Source organism: Bombina bombina, chromosome 5, assembly GCF_027579735.1.
Source record: "Bombina bombina isolate aBomBom1 chromosome 5, aBomBom1.pri, whole genome shotgun sequence".
In the NCBI taxonomy this organism is placed as follows: Eukaryota; Metazoa; Chordata; class Amphibia; order Anura; family Bombinatoridae; genus Bombina; species Bombina bombina.
The window spans coordinates 455,687,048-455,708,157 of NC_069503.1; the positions used below are offsets into that span (position 1 = coordinate 455,687,048).

The window sequence follows — 21,110 nt, forward strand, 5'->3', positions numbered from 1 at the left end:
AAAGGCTGTATTGAAATTAAAAAATAATTTTATACAAACTACTCAACCCTGTGTCCAGGGGTGGACTGTGCTGCTGTTGGTGGAATCAGGGCTAATGCAGGTGCAGTTTATTTATCATATGCATTCTCTTAGGATGTGCCACCTTATATGGCCGCAATTGCAGGGCACACAACCCTATAAACTTTTTACTTTAGCTTTTATCCGTGCCCACAGTGATCAGAAACCACTGCACTTGAGATTCAAATTTTAAAATAAGTAAACATGTTTAAGATAGTGGTAAGCAATCTGGAATCCCATAAAAGTAAACAGCCGTACTTTATGATTTCTCATGTGTTTCACTTCAGCAGTTTTTATAATATATAATTAAATAGAACATTTTTAAAATGGGTGGGTAGTTATACCTAGGCCACTGTTCTTACCCCCTGGGCCATAATTTGCCAGTACTCCCCTGCCCATGTCTAATAAAATCCTGAATTTACCATCAATTATACTGCAGTGGTGCATACAAGATCATCTTTGCTTACTTCAAAGTGTGTTGCATTGAATCTACTTAAAGGAACAGTAAGCACCTTGTAATTACAAGACATTTCTGTTGTGTTGCTATAGAATAACATATAAGCCAAGTCTACACATGTTTAAAACAAATTAACATCCATTTTAATGCAATAGTTTTAGTAGCCAAACTCCACCCACTATCTGCCTTTTTTCCAAGGAGTCAATCTGAGCTTTAGTCTGCAGACAAGGCTGGTCACTGTCACAATGTTAATATAAAAGCATTGTTTAACAGTTCTAAAAACAACAAAAGCAGAAGTGCACCTCCGATTCACAGTGATATATTTATTAACATAAAATCCCTGCTTCCAATTGTACTTACTTCAGACATAAACAATCACATCAAGCGATAGTCAGGGCTGGTAATGGTATCAGTAGAAAGTATCCTCCTTGTAGGCCCCAGACTTTTAAACGTCTGTGGCTGGAAGGGACATCTCGCTTCTCACAGCAGTCAAGAGGACGATGTGGCTATATCAACCTACAAGGAGGATACTTTCCATTGTTACCATTACCTTCCTTGATTATCGCTTGATAAGCTTGTTTTATTTATGCCTGAAGTAAGTGCATTTTGCAGCAGGGATTTGATGTTATTAAATATATCACTGTGCAATGGAGGTGTACTTCTGCTTCTGTTGTTTTAGATTTGTATTGCTGAAGGAGAGAGAATGCTCCGTTGTTTGGAAAAAGCAGCACCCGATCACATAACCCTCACCAAGAGATAGGAACTACATTACATTATCCATTCTTTTCAAGGGTATTAACCACTCACTTTACTATTTTACTTCTAAAGACATAATATTGCATTATCCAAATGCTTACTATACCTTTCAAATGTGGGGCTGTTAGGCATTGGGACCCATGGAACTATCATTGATGTGGTACAAATTAACCATACAGGTATAGTCAATATTCAAAAGGTCAAGATATGTGTCTTGTAAGTACTAAGGTGTTATGTTTTCTTGAACCTGTCCATCCAGTAGAATCTCCCTGCACCCATCAAAGGGTTCTGGTTCCTCCTCCAATCTCAACTGCCTAAAATGCGCTGCTCTCACCTCTCAGCTCCTCTCAGCTCAACAGCTATCTCCACCATGAGATTTTGCACCATTAAGGGGAGGAGCCTCATATAGCGTCATCACGTGACTGGAGTGACGACGTCATGTATCCGGACCGATAGCACCACCTCTGCTCACTCGCACTGTTGCACAGGCTGATCTGTGTGATTAAGACTCTATAGGGATGGGTTGGAGGCTGGGAGCAGGCTGCAGGCAAATGTAATAGCAGTGATATGACAGGCATGTAGTCTATAACTGCACGTGCGGTTAAATATAAAAAAAAAAGTTAATTTTTTTTTATTTTTAAAATAAAACAGTTTGGCTTTTACTTTTTTGGGATAGAAATTAAATATAACTTTTCTAATAGGGGGGTCTATTTGAAAAATTATATTTTATTCAGATTTTTTTTTTTCATTTGGGCTGGGGGTTCACGTGCGGCTGTGCACATATGGAGGAGCCTCCACTGGTATTAAGTATAATTTCATGCCATTAAATTGCCTAAAAGTGGTTTGAGTGATTTTCAACAGACTTCCAAAGTGATACATACCATATCATATGAAACATTTCATCAACCTATTAATGCCTTCAATGGCCAAGTATAGATCATATGAAAACCCCTCCTAATCTGTATCACTTAAGTTTGAAGGATCTGAAAGAAGTTATATTTAGTTTATTGTATAACTTGCTTAAAAGGGAACTTGTATTTGATAAAAGCAATAGGGTAATTTGAAATGCAGCTTATAAGGATAACCTCAATAAAAAGTTTATGAAAAATAAGGACATAGTCGGTTTCCTAGTGCTCCCTAATATATTTTTTTCCATAAATGGTTTCAATAAATCCATGCTGTAACTGAGTACTTCAGCTTAAAGGGACAGTCAATTCAAAATGAAACCTTCATGCTTCAGATATAGCATGCTGGTTCAAACAACCTTCCTATTGACTTCTGTAATTTAATTTTCTTCGACCTCTTGGTCCTTTGCACCAAGGTAGGCTCAGGAACAGAAATGCACTAATGGGAGCTAGCTTCTGATAAGTTTCTGCATATATATAACTCTTGTCACTGGCTCATCTGATGTGTTCACTTAGTTCCCTGTGCTGCTCCTTCAAAAAAACTATAAAATGAGAGCAAAGCAAATTCAATTATAGAAGTAAATTGAAAAGTGGTTTAAAATTGTGTGCTCTATCTGAATCATGAATAAAACATTTAGAGCTTCATGTCCCTTTAAGAAGCCATCTACCTGTACTGCAAGCAAGGTTAGGGACCTCTTCTCCACTTGTCTTGGTTTTGTTTAAAGGAGCATAAAAGTGCAAAAAGAAAATAACGTGTTAGAGTATAATTATTATTACACTATTTCTTGCATATAATTATGTGTTTAACCTATGGAAAATGGATAAAAGTCAGCTCCAGACCAGCAAAGAACTTCTGGGATCCAGCTGAACACATCAGCCAAGCCATTGAAAGAGGCATATTTGAGTAGCTACCAATCACCAACTAGCTCCCAAAACGACATTGTATCTGATGGGCTTATCTAGACATGCCTTTCAACAAAGGATAAGCAAGAGAATGAAATGCACTTGATAAGAGGTCAATTGCAAAGTATCTTAAAATTGCATGCTCGATCTGAAACATTAAAGTTTAATTTTGAATTGAATGTTCCTTTCAATATTGTCTGTCTCTTGTATACAATGTATCTCTGTATAGCATAATCTGCTGATGATTTCTAAAGGACAGATTATTAAATAATAAATACAGTAGGAGGTGGTTTAATGATGGGAATATCATACCAAGTGAAAATTCCAACGGGGAACATCCAAAAACTGTCAACCACTGTATGGAATTGACTGCTATATTTTATTCCCCAGCTGCAGGTGTCCATATATTTTATTTACTAGTGCTACCTACAGTGTTCTGAACCCAATGTGTAAAGGGATATTATAATTATTTTATTCTATGTGGAATTTTAACTATGAATTTTAAAATGTATGGCAGGGATTGAGGTAACTGACTGACATTGTTTACTTCACAACAATATATTGGTGTTGATTTGTTAGAGGCTTACAGAAAAATATCCTAAACCATTAATGAGACAGTCAAGTCAAAATAGAGCATGCAGTTTTAAGACACTTTCCCAATCTACTTCCATTATATAATATTGCACAGTCTTTTTATATTGATATTTTCTAAGGGAATAATATCCTTCTGAGCATGTGTACAAGCTCACAGGGTATACATATACTAGTCTGTGATTGGCTGATGTGTGTGTCACAAGATATAGGGGGCCGGAAAATGGGCGAAAAAATACATTTGTCAGAAATACTGCTTATTTGAAATTCAGAGTATGTGTTAAATCATTCTCTTTGTATTATGCACTTGTTAAATGGATACGAACCCCCCCCCTAAAAATATTTTGTGATTCAGACAGAACAAACCATTTTAAAAATGGTTTCCAATTTACTTCTATGATCAAATTTGCTTCGTTCCCATGATATTCTGTGTTCCAGAGATACCTAGGTAGGCATCTTGAGCACTACATAGCAGGAAATAGTGCTGCCCTCTAGTGCTCTTGTTAATGTGCAGTATAACGTGTTTAAAATTGCTCTATCTGAATCATAAAGGAAAATGATGGGTTTCGTATCCTATTAAGTATGCAATTCTACTGCATCGATTGTGTGTAATATATATATATATACTGTATATATAAAATTCTCTAGTCTCTGACAAGTCAGCAATTGCAGTGGACAAGTAAAAAAATGACTTTTTACTATCTTTAACAATGAGAGGACTAGTAAACTCTTCCCTCTGACTAATCTCTCATGCTCTTAATTCTTTATTGGATTTAAAAAAAAAGAAAAAAGAAAATACCTTAGACAGTTTTCCGATTTATCTTAATGCTCATACTTTTAGTTATTTACTTCTTATTAATTTCTTAATTAGAGACATAATACTCACATAGAATACGCCTCTTACTTGTATAACTTCCTAAATGCAAAATTAGAATGATCTCAGATACTAGCTACTTCTCCTTTCACTAATGACATTCTTGAACTCATTCCCTCTTACCTCAAGTGACCTCTTACCCCCCAACACGGCTCAATATCCTTATTAACATTTACATCCCCTTGATCTATTTTGACACCTTTCTTGAGGTTTCAAACATCCAATATAAATTCCCTTATCTAATAGTCTCTCTCACACCATTTGCATCCAAACATCTTAAATGTATCCTGCTGTATATTAAATATTTTGTAATAACCTCACAAACATTTCCCTCTTAGTACTTTCATGTCCTGAATCATCTGCTGTTCCACAACTACAAAATAAATATTAAAAAAATCTGTTGACTCTAGCACCCTAACCTTTAATGTCTCCCAATCACACACAAAAAAAAATGCAACAAGATGAATTTAGAAAGAAATCTACAATTAGATCAGTAAAAAATTTTGAATAGTGAAATAAAGTTTTCCAAAATGAACTAAAAACAGTGCAAAAACTCATGTTTAAACTGTTTAGGTTTTTGATAAACAATAGGGTATATCCACAAATATTGCACATAATTGGAACTGACTTTTCTAAAGTCAGGTGAAAAACTAGTTCCCCACTAGTATAGGAAATTTGCATATTCTTTTTCAACAACATACCACTAGAACAAAGCACATTTTGACTTCCATATACCTTTAATCTATTGACATACTGTTTTTAGTGTGTGTATGATGATATTTAACAAATATAGGTGTCAACTGCTATCAGGTAAATTTGATGATATAGAGCCAATTGAATACATTTAATTTGTAAATAAATTATGATGATTTCATTATATTAAATTAAAAACAATTATATTACATTTAAAATGTCATATTTAATGAAACCATAATATTAAAATAAACATTGTGAGCTGTTAAATATATTTATATTATGCATATCAGCTGTATGCTTGCTGCTAAATTGGGTTAAAACAATGTTGCAAAGTTGAAAGTTGATTGTAAGTTATTTGAAACCAATCAAATGCTGCACAGCCAATCAGAATAAAGTTAAAGCAAAGCTGCTGACAGGTTTATTAAAGTCTGTTAAAGCTTTTTATATGTCAGCCCCTCTCTTTAATCAAATTGACTGGAAGGTTACAATAGGGCTCATTTCAATTTGAGTTAAACATCATATGAAACTAATTGAAGGGATAGTAAAGTCCAAATTAAACTTGCATGATTGAGATAGGGCATGTCATTTTTTCTAATTTACTTTTATCATCATATTTGCTTTGTTCTCTTGGTATTCTTAGTTGAAAGCTAAATCTAGGTAGGCATATATGCCAATTTCTAAGCCCTTAAAGGCAGCCTCTTATCTGAATGCATTTGGCATTTTTTCACAGATAGAGTGCGTAAGTTCATGTGTTTCATATAAATAACATTGTGCTCAAGCATGTGGAGTTATTTAGTAGTCAGCACTAATTGCCTGAAATGCAAGTCTAAAAAAAGATTTGAGATCAGGAGGTAGTCTGCAGAAGCTTAGATACAAGGTAATTACAGAGGTAAAATAATATTTCTATAACAGGGTTGCTTATGCAAAACTAGGGAATGGTAAATAAAGGGATTATTAATCTTTTTAAACAATATCATTTTTGGTGTTTATTATCCCTTTAATGAAATAATAACACATAGTAACGATTCAATGCAATTCAATTGCTAAACTGCAATAAACATTGTAATGAAACTAAAAGTACGCTGTTTTCTTTATTGTAAAATTCATTTTAAATTAGCTCAATTGCAGTGTGTTGATTCACTGGAGAATAAAGCTAAGTTTAAAAATGTATAATATATTGCAGTAGTTGAAAATTGCAATGCAAATTAGTAGCGGAGAAAAAACAGATTTTATTTAGCTTTTAAAATTTCTTGTATAAATTTGTTTCCTTTGTGCTTGATCTAACGTCACATAATTATAAGCTAAAAATGAAGTAATTAAAAAAGGTGCATTGCTTGCAAGAACATCTTACATTCTGAAGTCAAAGCTTTGCAGATCGGGAAAGGCTAAGAGGCGGGGTTCAAAAAAATCCTGAGAGACCACTATCAAAAAATGTGCTGTTGCTTTGCACCACTTCTCTGTATTTGACTGTTCTCTTCACTGTGTAAGGAAAACTTACACAGTGCAGCCAGAGCACAACACTGTTAGAAGAGAACAGCCTGATGTGGAGCAGTGTGCAAGCAAAATCACTATCTGCAGATATGCTGCATTTTCTGCAATGACATCTCAGATCACAACATGTTCAGCCTTGGGGGTTACAGCCACTCAAAAGCTGAACACATCTGGTCTACCTGTCATAATAAGTGTGTTTCTAAAAGATTTCTGTTCCTGCTGCTGTCAGGTGTACTTTACCTTTAAGGAAGCCTAGAAGATAAATTAAGCCGTAATTGCAGTAGCTCCCTGAAGACTCTACTATTCAGGGATGCTTACAACCTACACTAACCTTTCTATCTCCACTGCTATCCCCTAAAACCCCATAGCATGCAAGCCTATGAGCCCAGCTGTTTGTAGTTCATCTTAGAGCCGACTACAACAGTGCAACTCTCGGCAGGACCCTCTCTCCCCATTTGATACCTGTAATCGTTTTTATATACCACCTATGTACATAGCGCTGTGGAACCTGTTGGCGCTCTACAATGGTTGCTTCTGTATTGAGTTGACCTCTGTTCTGGCAATTACTACTTGGGTACTCTGACTTGATTACTGCTTTCCCTCACTACCCTTTGTTTGGACTGACTTGCTATATGACTTTAGCTTGTTTGTGGACTCTGCATTTAACGATTTTTACTGTTCCCTGTGAGGCCTTGACTCGGACTGTCTGACTTAGATTACCTTTACCCTGGATACCTTTGCTATCAGAAAACCTGCATTAAATAACTTACTCAAGTTTATATTCGTCTAGATAGCAAGACAAAACTTATACAAAAGGTATGTCTCTCTTTAATATTTAAATTTATCAACTTATAGTTACTTTCTAGTCCTAAATTGTTGTTCGTTTTGTAGGAGCTGATTAAAATACTAGAGAGAGTTCAGCTACTAAGTTTAGTCTCATTGCTTTCTTACCCCTGGTCTCTGTTGAAACACTGTGTTAACGTTCAGTGCACCAGTAAGGGGTTGTGGTGAGCCGAGCCACTCAGCCATTGATTCCAGCTTGTTACATTTGAAACAGCAATTCCAGCGCTGCGGAATCTGTTGGCGCTCTACAAATACCTGATAATAATAATCCACCTGACACTGAGAAGATCCGTGGTCGGACAGGAAAGCGGTTTGCTGTTTGTTACACTACCTGTGTATTAACAAGGAGGAGTGCAGTAATTAAATTGATTTTGTTTAACATGTTTACTTTAATTTGCCGTTAAATCTTATTAAGAAATATATTCAATATGAAGTCTTTCACATGCTTTGTATCCTGTCATGATCATTTTGTGTAAAGCAATTTGTCATTTCAATCAAGGATGCATTAAAGGGACATGGAAACTCACATTTGTTTATCATGATTCAGAAAGAGCATACAAATAAAAAAATATACTTCAATTATCAAAATTACTTTGTTCTTTTGGTTTCCTTTGTTGAAAATCAGGTAGGCTCAGGAGAGTGCACCTGTCTGGTGCGTTATATAGCAGCAGTTTTTGCAAGAATACTTTAAACAAAGTTACTAATTTGCAAGAACACTAGATGGCAGCATGTTTGTTGAGCCATGTTGTGCTCCAGACACGTGCCCTTCAACAAAGAATACCTTTAAAACATAGCAAAATTGATAAAAGAAGTATATTAGAAACTTTTTTTTTAAATAGTCATCTGGATCAGGAAAGAAAAAGAAAATGGGTTTCATGTCCCTTTAACAATAAATCTTAAAATCTCACTTTTTCCACTGTAAAAAAAATAAATAAAATAATAGCATCTAGTACTAAAAACAATCACAATAACTCAGTGCCTTTTATTAAACATAAAATGAAGAGTATCTGAATAATGGACAACAAATGTAGTGTAAATATGTTTAAAGTCACTAGCTCAAGAAACTGCTAGGGAGATTTAACAAACCTGAAAATGTATATTTTTATTTCCTAAAAAAACGAATTTCTTCTATATTTAGCTGCATCTTTTTTTGGATTGAAATGCTTTGGACTGACATGCTTTCAAATAAATTGTTTGTGGTAGACCACCCATAGCGGAATATCCACTCCACATGTTGAGGATGTGTGACTCCAGACTTTTTAGTTATGTCTATTATTTTGTTTATTCAGTGCTGTGCGATGCTGGTGTTGTAGGATTGTTCTGTGCATCTATACCATTTATTATTAAAACTACAACAAATTGTTTCATATAAAATGCGTTTTTTCAATTAACTCACCTAACCACTTAACCAAAATATTATAGGTCATGAGAAAAGCTATATGCAAATGTTAATGGTAGAAAATAAAATACTTTTATATCACTAAGGAATAATAAAGAGGTCTTGCAAAAAAGCAAATACTTTTTAGATGGAAATTAAAAAGTTGCTAATTATAATGTAGTGAATTTTGTTCCTTCTACTGTCTAAGCAGGACATTTTTACTGTGTGTGTGTGTGTGTGTGTGTGTGTGCGTATATATATATATATATATATATATACACACACAGGGAGTGCAGAATTATTAGGCAAATGAGTATTTTGACCACATCATCCTCTTTATGCATGTTGTCTTACTCCAAGCTGTATAGGCTCGAAAGCCTACTACCAATTAAGCATATTAGGTGATGTGCATCTCTGTAATGAGAAGGGGTGTGGTCTAATGACATCAACACCCTATATCAGGTGTGCATAATTATTAGACAACTTCCTTTCCTTTGGCAAAATGGGTCAAAAGAAGGACTTGACAGGCTCAGAAAAGTCAAAAATAGTGAGATATCTTGCAGGGGGATGCAAAGCTTCTGAAGCGTGATCATCGAACAATCAAGCGTTTCATTCAAAATAGTCAACAGGGTCGCAAGAAGCGTGTGGAAAAACCAAGGCACAAAATAACTGCCCATGAACTGAGAAAAGTCAAGCGTGCAGCTGCCAAGATGCCACTTGCCACCAGTTTGGCCATATTTCAGAGCTGCAACATCACTGGAGTGCCCAAAAGCACAAGGTGTGCAATACTCAGAGACATGGCCAAGGTAAGAAAGGCTGAAAGACGACCACCACTGAACAAGACACACAAGCTGAAACGTCAAGACTGGGCCAAGAAATATCTCATGACTGATTTTTCTAAGGTTTTATGGACTGATGAAATGAGAGTGAGTCTTGATGGGCCAGATGGATGGGCCCGTGGCTGGATTGGTAAAGGGCAGAGAGCTCCAGTCCGACTCAGACGCCAGCAAGGTGGAGTACTGGTTTGGGCTGGTATCATCAAAGATGAGCTTGTGGGGCCTTTTCGGGTTGAGGATGGAGTCAAGCTCAACTCCCAGTCCTACTGCCAGTTTCTGGAAGACACCTTCTTCAAGCAGTGGTACAGGAAGAAGTCTGCATACTTCAAGAAAAACATGATTTTCATGCAGGACAATGCTCCATCACACGCGTCCAAGTACTCCACAGCGTGGCTGGCAAGAAAGGGTATAAAAGAAGAAAATCTAATGACATGGTCTCCTTGTTCACCTGATCTGAACCCCATTGAGAACCTGTGGTCCATCATCAAATGTGAGATTTACAAGGAGGGAAAACAGTACACCTCTCTGAACAGTGTATGGGAGGCTGTGGTTGCTGCTGCACGCAACGTTGATGGTGAACAGATCAAAACACTGACAGAATCCATGGATGGCAGGCTTTTGAGTGTCCTTGCAAAGAAAGGTGGCTATATTGGTCACTGATTTGTTTTTGTTTTGTTTTTGAATGTCAGAAATGTATATTTGTGAATGTTGAGATGTTATATTGGTTTCACTGGTAAAAATAAATAATTGAAATGGGTATATATTTGTTTTTTGTTAAGTTGCCTAATAATTATGCACAGTAATAGTCACCTGCACACACAGATATCCCCCTAAAATAGCTAAAACTAAAAACAAACTAAAAACTACTTCCAAAAATATTCAGCTTTGATATTAATGAGTTTTTTGGGTTCATTGAGAACATGGTTGTTGTTCAATAATAAAATTAATCCTAAAAAATACAACTTGCCTAATAATTCTGCACTCCCTGTATGTATACCCACACAAACACATACATATATAAATACACAGTATTTCAATCTAAAGCTTATTGCCTCTAGGAACAAATCCTAAATATAATAGAAGTGTTTAAAGTGATGATAAATTAAAATTATTTAAAGTATATTATTTACATCTACATTACCTGTTAAAGGGATATAAAACCCAATTTTTTTCTTTCATGATTCAGATAGAGCATGCAATTTTAAGAAACTTTGAAAATCAGGAATGTAAGCCACCAATCAGCTGAACAAAAAAATGGGCCAGCTCCTAAGCTTATGTTCCTGCTATTTCAAATAAAAATACCAAGAGAACGAAGAAAATTTGATGAGGAGTAAATTAGAAAGTTGCTTAAAATTGCATGCTCTATCTTTCTATAGTGTAGTGACGTAGAGTGCCACTCAGTCTCTGTGTAGAGCCATATGACAACACAGGAGACTGGATAAGGGATAAAAACATCACAGAGAGGACACAGGGGGAGGGGTAAAGGGGGGTAATTATGGTAATAATATATATTTAGCAGTATTATTCACTTTAAGCGTAGCATTATTTTATCAATTTATTTTCCAGATATGGTGTCTTACATAGGCTGGTGCAGGGTTTATTTTCAGACTTGATAAAGCCTAACATTCAACTCAGGTTTTTCACAGCTGATAGCTAAATCTTGGCATATTAAAGACAGCAATTGTCAGATAATCTGAGTGCCTCTCTAAGAAAGAGCAGAAGAGAATGATAAAAATGTATTTGTACTGAAGATCCACAGTCATAAAAACATTTACAACCCACAAAACTACAAGTTCCAGAATCCCAAGTTAGAATGTTCTCCAACTCAAGTTCACTCAACATGACTGGAACAATAAAACAATTTTAGATTTATTTATTTAAACCAGTTGTAATATGTAATGTCTGCACACTGCATAGATTTATACAGAGGCATAACTACAGGGGTCTCCACTGCTACCGAGCATGTCTTTTTAGGGCGCCCGGCAAGTGCTGCTCAAGTGGAATTATATTTCAGAAGAGCTTTCTTACAGGCTGCAGTTTTTCTCATAACCACTAGAGATGGTTAAATTTGTGTTTACTGAAAAACAACCGGGATAAAGAAAGCTTAGAACAGAAAGCAAGCAGTTTGCTAGTGTATGTTAGGGGTGTTTGATAGGCTGTTCATCAACTTCCTCGTGTATGTGTTTGTGCGTGCGCATGTCCCTGTGTTTGTGTGTGAATGTGTTTGTGTGTGTGTGCATGTTTTTATGCATGTGTATGTGTATGTTCATCTGTTTGTGTGTAGGTGCATGTATGTGTGCAATGTATAAATGTGTGTATGTCTATGTATGTGTTAGTGTATGTATGCACTACCCAAAAAATGTCACTGAAAAAAACTCTTGGAGTGATTTAAACATATATACACATACACACACACACATATATATATATATATATATATATATATATATATATATATATATATATATATATATACACATACATACATACATACATACATACACACACTATGACTTGGAAGGTGTGCTGTTCAAATGAAGGGGCCCTGGGGCCCAGTTAGTTTTAGTTACCTCTCTGGATTATATTATATTTAGTGCTGTAATAAATTTACATTTACTATCAGTAAGTATGCCACAATCTCCATGCATTTGTCATATTTAGCTTTACCTTGTTTTAAAGGGACAGTCTAGACACAATAATGTTTTTCTTTATTACATAGAGTTACATACCAGAGAAGCATCTTGCAATGGTTTCCACATCTATAAGCTTGTAGGAAGTACATGAAACTTTTAAATAACCATTGTTTGTTAGCAGCTGAAAGTGGCCCCCAAGCTCTGCCCACATATTTCTTCTTGTCCAGTTAGCTGTTTTCTTGTATAACAGTTTAGCAGTGCACGTTTAATATTTTTTAGTTAGCTATTGCCAATTGTACATACACAAATCAGCATGTGCGAGTAAGAAAAGTTATTTAAGAGTTGATCGTGATTGGAGAAACGTATACCAAAATATACACGCTATAGATGGGCGGAGCTTGGCTGCCATTTTCAGCTCCTAACAAACGATTAATATTTAAATGTTTTATCTACTTCTTACACGCTTATAGATGTGGGTCCAGTTACAAGATGCTTCTCTGGTATGCAAGAATAAGTAATCAAAATTATGTATTGGGTCTAAACTGTCCATTTAAGGGGTGATTACGTTCAAACTCACCATATACAATGCAAAAAATAAACAAACTTCACTAGCTATTCTATATTGTTTAGCATATTCTAAAAAGTTACTATGTACAGCAGAATAGTACGTATGAGGTTTGCTATAAATGCAAATGATCTTAATCTTGAAAGTATAATATTGCATCATGGTTTTTGTTTTTTTAAAGGGTTCAAAACCTTACTGAATATTACTCAATTACTTATAGGGACACTGAACCCAAATTTTTTATTTTGTGATTCAGATAGAGCATGAAATTTTAAGCAACTTTCTAATTTACTCCTATTATCAAATTTTCTTTATTCTCTTGGTATCTTTATTTGAAATGCAAGAATGTAAGTTTAGATGCCGGCCCATTTTTGGGGAATAACCTAGGTTGTCCTTGTTGATTGGTGGATAAATTCATCCACCAATAAAAAACTGCTGTCCAGAGTTCTGAACCAAGAAAAAAAGCTTAGATGCCTTTTTCATATAAAGATAACAGGAGAACGAAGAAAAATTGATAATAGGAGTAAATTAGAAAGTTGCTTAAAATTGCATGCTCTATCTGAATCACGAAAGAAAAATTTTGGGTTCAGTGTCCCTTTATGGTTAGGGGTATACAAATGTCTATTTTCTGACATTTGAATGGTAGAAAATATGCTCTCACAAACCATTCTAATGTCCATTCTAGATGTTATTGCTGGAATATCACATGTAACATTCAATTATTCAGCTGCTGATTTCCCAGAAACTTACATTGAACAACAGTAAAATGTAAATTCAAGTCTTCCATTTGACATAGGGAAAAGTTAATATTAGTTTGCAACAACAAAAAAACTACAAAAACAAACAGAAGTTGAACAAATGACAGAATCAGAATGCTGATCACATTTGTTATTTCACTTACACTTTCTAATGGCTTGATTTTATTTTATCAAAAACAAACATACGCAACAGAGCTCTGGACAATGCATGTTGCTACTACTTTTAATTATTTTAAAACAACTGCTTAATATATTTGATTAAATGGACATAAAACACAATGCTCTAATAAGTTAGATCATGTTATTGTTGCAGATAACAATAGATTTTTTTTCCATAACAAAGGTATTAAATACATAGTTAAAGTCAGCACTAGAGAAGCAATGCACTCCTGGAACCTAGCTGAAAACATCTCCTATACCAATGACAAGAGCCAGCTGGCTCTCAGTAATGCATAAATGCTCTTGAACCGATCTAGGTATGCTTTTCAGCAAAGGATATAATAGAAGAAAACTGAAAAATCTCTTAAAATTGTATGATCTCTCTGAACCATGAAAGTTTAATTTTGAGTTTTCCCCCTTGAGTTTAATATTACAAACTAATAAAAAAAAATAATCTAAAAAAACAAAATACAATAAAAGAAAAGAAAAGCCCCATTTAGTTTTTCACAACTTAATTATAAGAACATAAAAGAAGAAATGTAATCAAGATCCCTACAGAATTACTGAAGCTTGTAGTAGAAAATGTACAGAGCATAGCTAAAAAGCATAAAAGGATACAGAATATTTCAATTAAGTTAGAACATTGTCATTGTTTAATTTGATTTTGTTAAAGCTTTGGAATCCCTAATTGTATTACCTAAGAAAACAAATATATGGAAATAATTTTACTCCCCCTGGATTGTAGCTGCCCTGTGATTGAACTCTACACAGGACTAAGGGCTCGATTTATCAAAGCCCCTATGGCTGCAAGTTCTCACAAGAACCTGCTTGCCGTATTTAACAAGCAGCGGTCATCAGACCACTGCTTTCCTAACCTCTTTGCCACCTCTAAGGTGGCGAAATTCAATCTCCGCGGTCTAGTCCGACTGAGGAGATTGACAGCTCCTGCCCACGCGCGATTGGCTGTTCGCGGGCAGGGGACGGGATTGCACGCAAGCACAAAATAGCGCTAGTGTGCAATGATAATTTCCTCCGGGGAAATTTGCACCGTCAGTGGTGAGCTGAGGCAGACAGGGGAGCGTATATGCGCTCCTGTCCGCCTCAGCTTTGATAAATCGAGCCCTAAATGTCCAAGGAATAGTGGCTCTCAATGAGAGCCTGATATTCAAAAGCTCACCCACAGGTGAGATGATCTAAGACAGGACTCGACAAACCCAGGAGCCTGGGAGCCACTGGCTACTAGAATTTTAACCCTGGCGCCTAACTTTAGGTTATTCTGTATATATCTATATACAAATACCACTGTCTGGTTCCTAAAAATGTGCCTGGCTCCTAAATATTCTTACTGGCTCGTACATTTTAAACAGATTTGTCGACCCCTGATCTAAGACATCTCGTTAGTATGGAGAAGTCCCTAAAAAAATGTTAGAAACACAATTTTTTATTTGAAATATGTTCATCTCACTATGCAAGATTTGTATGTGAAGGAGAGACACCTACATTACAATATAAGGTCTTAAAAATTGCAAAGATTTTGCATAACTTCTCTCCATGCCAGAGAGCTTTTGAATATCAGGTCCTCAGTAAGAAATTATGTGATGTAAAATTATTGATGAAGTCTCATCAGTACTGTGAGTTATTGCTAAACAGCTGTTTAGGAGAGACACCTACATAATATCATGCTTAAAAAAAAGACCCCCAAATTTTGTGAGTTTTCTCTCCATGCTGGCGAGGTTTTGATCATCACGCCATTAGCCTAGACCAGTGATGGAGAACGTTGGCACTCCAGATGTTTCAGAACTACATTTCCTATGATGCTCAACTGGACTTCAGACAGCTTAAGCCTCAGGGGAAATGTAGTTCTGAAACATCTGGAGTGCCAACGTTCTCCATCACTGGCCTAGACTATTGCTTGAGTGCTAGAAATATATCTTTGAAATTATGATATTAATATGAACTCAAAAACAGAAGCGCTATTAATTACGCTCAATCGATGTTAACACTAATTTTGTTAATGCTAATATTTGTGTGCTCAACTTAATCTAAGCCAATTATTTAAATTTGTATTACAGGTACATTTCTACAACATTGTTAAACAAAAAAGGCAAAACATAAATATCTGAACAAGCTCCAGTTTAAGAACAATATTATCTACAAGTTTATATAAGAACAGGTAGGCAAATTTGATTTTAGATATATAGTATTTATTTTTTTACAGCACTGCAGCTTAAAAAACACGTTCACAGGGATCAATAAATCTCTCAGTCTGCTAGCAATGTAGAAGACTAAATTGGACCAAGTTAAACTATGTACACTAAAGTAAGACATTAGGTATGTGTCGTCCATGCAAATGAACAGCATCTTTGAAGACTTCACACTGATCCAAAAATACTGCCTTAAATGCTTTTAAGCACAAACAAGCAACGCATCAAAGAGCTTCACTGTATGTGGAAAAGTGAGCTCATGATTTAAGATCACAGTAAGTTTAATACACCGTTAGATGTCACATTGTGACAAAAAGACTCTCCGGGAGCTGCATTACTATCACATCATCCCTTCCCTGAGCCAAAGAGCAGGATGCTGTAATGCAGTGCTTTATTGATTTAGGTTACAAGACTCTGTCTCAATGTCAAATAACAGTACTGAAATCACATCCTCATACTTACATACTCTGTCTCCTGTTTGTATTCCGAAGAAAAATTTAAAGTATCCATGCTTTGCGGATCATAGTCTATTTTATAGCGCTGACTGTTTTTGGATTTTTCCTTCTCTATAATTTCTATTTTGGTGTGTGGATTATGATAGGATACTCTTTGGGTATTCGATAGCGCCAGGTTCTCGTTGCTGCTAGGAGCCTTGTCTTCATCAGAATCGCTGGAATTCCCTGTCACACACACAGAGATAAAAACCAAACTGAATTAGAATAAAAGTAAATAAATTTACTTGTCACGTCTTGAACATTTTATATTAGAGGGGATATAAAAAAAGTACAATGAAAATACTCTAATGTCCTACAACATATTATTATATATGCTCTATATATATGTATTAACCCCTTAATGTCATTTCATAATCAGCAATGCATTAGTGCAGTGATGGTTAACCTTGGCACCCCTGGTGTTTCGGAACTACATTTCCAATGATGCTCAACTAGACTGCAGAGTGCCTAAGCATCATGGGAAACATAGTTTCAAAACATCTAGATTGCCAAGGTAAGCAAACACTGCCCTAGTGGGACCTTGCTAACACATCTGGTGAGCCAATGACAAGAGGCATATATGTGTATCCACCAATGGCCATCTGGCTCCCAGTAGTGCATTGAAGCCCCTAAGCCAATCTAGGTATTCTTTTCAGCAATTAGACATAAACTGAAAAGTCTCTTAAAAGTACATGCGATGAAAGTTTCCTTTTAAGTCTCATATCTCTTTAAGTTTAATAATGTGAACAAATTGATAATAGAAGAAACTGAAAAGTCTCTTAACATTGCATGCAACTGAACCATAAAAGTTTAATTTTGATGTTAATGTCACTTTTAAAAGATTTTTTTTTTATATATGACAATTTCTTGTCTCAGAATTGAACACCAGTACAAGAATATCCTTGTAATCATTTCTCTACTCTCTCCGAGATATCCAAGGTGCCTCCACCCTTTCACAGCTAAGTAAAATAGTCTCATTTTGTGCAGATCATCGGGAATGGGAACAGCTGTACGTTATGCATTTTTTTAAAAGGACTGGAGGAGGCGAGTGAACATCTGTCTAGTTTCCTGAATGACTGGACAAAATGAAACTATTTTATTTGAATGAGAGTGGAGACTAGAACTATACATGTCTCAATCAGCTGAAAAACTTCTACACTTAAAGGGCCATTCTAGTGAAAAAATGTAAATGCTCCAATTCATTAGTGCATGTCATTTTAACAATCATAAATGTACTGCTTGGAAGCTGCAGAGAACTGCTAGTCCCAAGCAGAACCTGCCAGTAAACCAAACAGCAGTGGCAGTCGCACAACTTTGTAGTATTAATGCACTACTGAGATCTAACTGGTGATTGGTATACATCTTGTTATTGGCTAACCAATGAGTTTAACCAGCTCCCAGAAGTGCATTAACAAAGGATAACAAGCGAATGAAGCAAATTTGATATTAGGAGTAAATTGGAAAGGTTGGGAGAATTAATAGGACTCCTGCACAGTTTTTAACTTAAAGGGATATGAAACCCAAATTATTTATTTCATGATTCAGATAGAGTATGACTTTTTAAGCAACTTTCTAATATACTTCTATTACAAAATTTTCCTTGTTCTCTTGATATCAATTGTTGAATGAGCAGCAATGCCGGTTGCTGACTGAACACATTGGTGAGCCAATGACAATCAGTATATATATATATATATATATATATATATATATATATATATGCATATATATATATATATATAGCCATCAATCAGCAGCTAGAACCTAGGTTCTTTGCTGCTCTTGAGCTTTCCTAGATAAACCTTTCAGCTAAGGATAACAAGAGAAGAAAGCAAATTAAATAATAGAATAATAGAAGTAACTTGGAAAGTTGTTTAAAATTGTGTGCTCTGTCTGAATCATGAAAAAACATTTTTGGGTGTCATGTCCTTTTAAAGTGAGGGTAAACTTTCCCCAAGATCAATTACCCATGTAAATAGTATGCAGATAACTAAGGATTGAGGGACCAATTCAGACATTAATTTAAAATTATATTGAATCTATATAAAATAATATTCATTAGAATAATTGTATCATATAAAACATAATACTGTAATGCCATCAACAAAGCATACTCCCATGATTTTTTCAAGAGATGCAGCAGTGGAAGATTTTAAGTAACCCATTTGTTTATAATATCATGTTAATACACGTTCTTAATGCAAGTTACATTTTAATAGTTATGTAACAAACATGCCACATTATATTGTCATCTGATATAAAGATTGTGAGTGCTTTTTAAAGGGATAGTAAACACTAAGGGCTAGATAACAAGTGGACTGCTAAATTATTTGCTATTTGCAGTAGCTTTTTTTTTTTTTTGTTAAAAAACAAATGCACTAGACAGTTTTTGTGGTCTAACGTTGGTGGTTGTGGGGTGTTAGAAAAAAAACAACCCAGCACTGAAACGTCCCTTTACATTGTGGTCTATGGGAACTGTGTATGCTTACATACTTGTATATTTATGTATTAATGTGTATATATATATATATATATATATATATATATATATACACATATTGACACATAAATATATAAGTATATACATATATATTTATATTTGCTGCCCTTCCCTGCGCGAGGTTCCCATTGGAGTCTATGGAAACGCGCTCTTGTTAGCGCAATGCTTCCCAGCAATGCTAACGCTAGCTCGCATTGCTGTTAACTTGTAATAACAGCGCACATTAGCATGGGCTGGTATTACAAAGTGGAGTGCTATAATATCGCTTTCTTGAAAGAGATATTTAGCGCTCCACTTGTTATCTGGCTCTCAATGCATTTTATAAGCATAGTATTGAGGTTATTCCCTGCCTCCCTCTAGTTATAGGTGCCGCCATGTAGCAATGTATCTTTCAGAACATTTGAGTGTTTATGTGTTTGCACATGTGCAGTAACTCTCTTAAGATGCATGCAGTGTAATCTTGGTTCCATAATGGCAGCACCCATGATTAGAGGGAGGTGCATAAAATGTATTTAGTGTCCCTTTAGTTGTATCCTTTATACAGTTTGTATACTGGTTATTCAGAAAAGACAGACACATGGCACAGATCACCCCTAGCCATAGACTATTTATTATAACAAAATGTATTGAATTTGTGTTTTAAGGATAAATATGTTTACTATATATACACACCAAGTGGTGCCATTGTTTTCTGTTTTAAAAATGTAAAGTTGTTTAAAATTGTATGCTCTGTCTGAATAATGAAAAAAAGAAAAAAAAAGTGTGTTTCATGCCCCTTTATTATTTCAACTGACTGCCTAGTAAAATAAAAAATACAGTAGTGTCCAATACCATTTGTTGGAGACAATTTGCAGTATTTCTCAAACAAAAATATATAACTTACATCAATAAACGTACAAATATGTTTATTAGAACATATTGATAATCAAAATTTCCTAATATTTTGTATGGCCACTATTTGCCTTAAAATGACAGTGAAGTCAACATTAAAGTTTCACAATTCAGATAGAGAATGCAATTTTAAACAGCCTTCCAGTTTACTTCTATTATCTAGTGTGTTTTCTTCTCTTGGTATTATTTGCTGAATATTAAACCTAGGTAGCTTCAGAAGCAGCAATGCACTAGTTAGCTACTGATTGGTGGCTGCACATATATGCATTTTGTTATTGGCTCATCCGATGTGTTGAGCTCCCAGCTCCTTCAACAAAGGATATGATGCAAATCTGATAATACGTAAATTGGAAAGTTGTTAATTAAATGCTCTATCTCCTAGTTTCTTAACCTGTGGTACGTGTAGCCCTGGGGGTACTTGGGGCATTGGCAAGAGGAACTCCAGGGATTGACCTTCATTATTTTTTCCCCAATGTAACTATTGTAAACATGACATTTCAAAGAAAGCTGGTTTCTCATTTCTACCCTCGAGCCCTCCTAACATGGCAGAGTGTGAATATTTCCCTGCCTTGTTTGGACCACTGCTCAAACATTGATTCACCTCAAATGTCTAAAACCTTAGATTCTGGCACATGAGGACTGGTGTTGAGCTTTACTAATATGAACAGAGAAAGTGTATTACTGTGACCAAGTGTCACTTTAAAATAGGATAACGTGGATCATACTGTAGTGTACCACAGTAAAATGAGACGGATAACTGTGTATGAAATGGTTGTTAAAAATAGAAAGATGGTACCATAAATATAAAACTTTCCTCATCATGCAGAAAGGTGTTTCTTTTTCCTCTTTATTAATGTAAGAAGCACATTAATTGCATATAATTAATATAAATGGACTATATATCTGTGTTTTGTGTGTTTATTATTCTCTGTTGTAATATTGCCAAATATTAAATTCCGGAAAACATAAAACCAATATCTGATTCCTATATATTTACTTCATTAACATATCTGATACAAGCTTGTGAAATCAATTGACACACATGATTTCCATGTTTGTCTATTTAAAAGATCAATATTTGAGCTACAGTTGGGGTACATAGAAAATAAATGTATGCCT

At 35.2% G+C, this 21,110-nt stretch overlaps 1 protein-coding gene across 1 annotated transcript in view; it reads right to left on the reverse strand.

Annotated features, from left to right (window-relative positions):
- The window catches only part of IGFBP3 (insulin like growth factor binding protein 3), a 50,144-nt gene that overhangs the window by 18,816 nt on the left and 10,218 nt on the right, over window positions 1–21,110 (reverse strand). Inside the window, exon 2 of the mRNA XM_053713034.1 lies at window positions 16,569–16,786. Coding sequence (XP_053569009.1) covers window positions 16,569–16,786 — 218 coding nt within the window. The remainder of the gene's footprint in view (window positions 1–16,568; window positions 16,787–21,110) is intronic.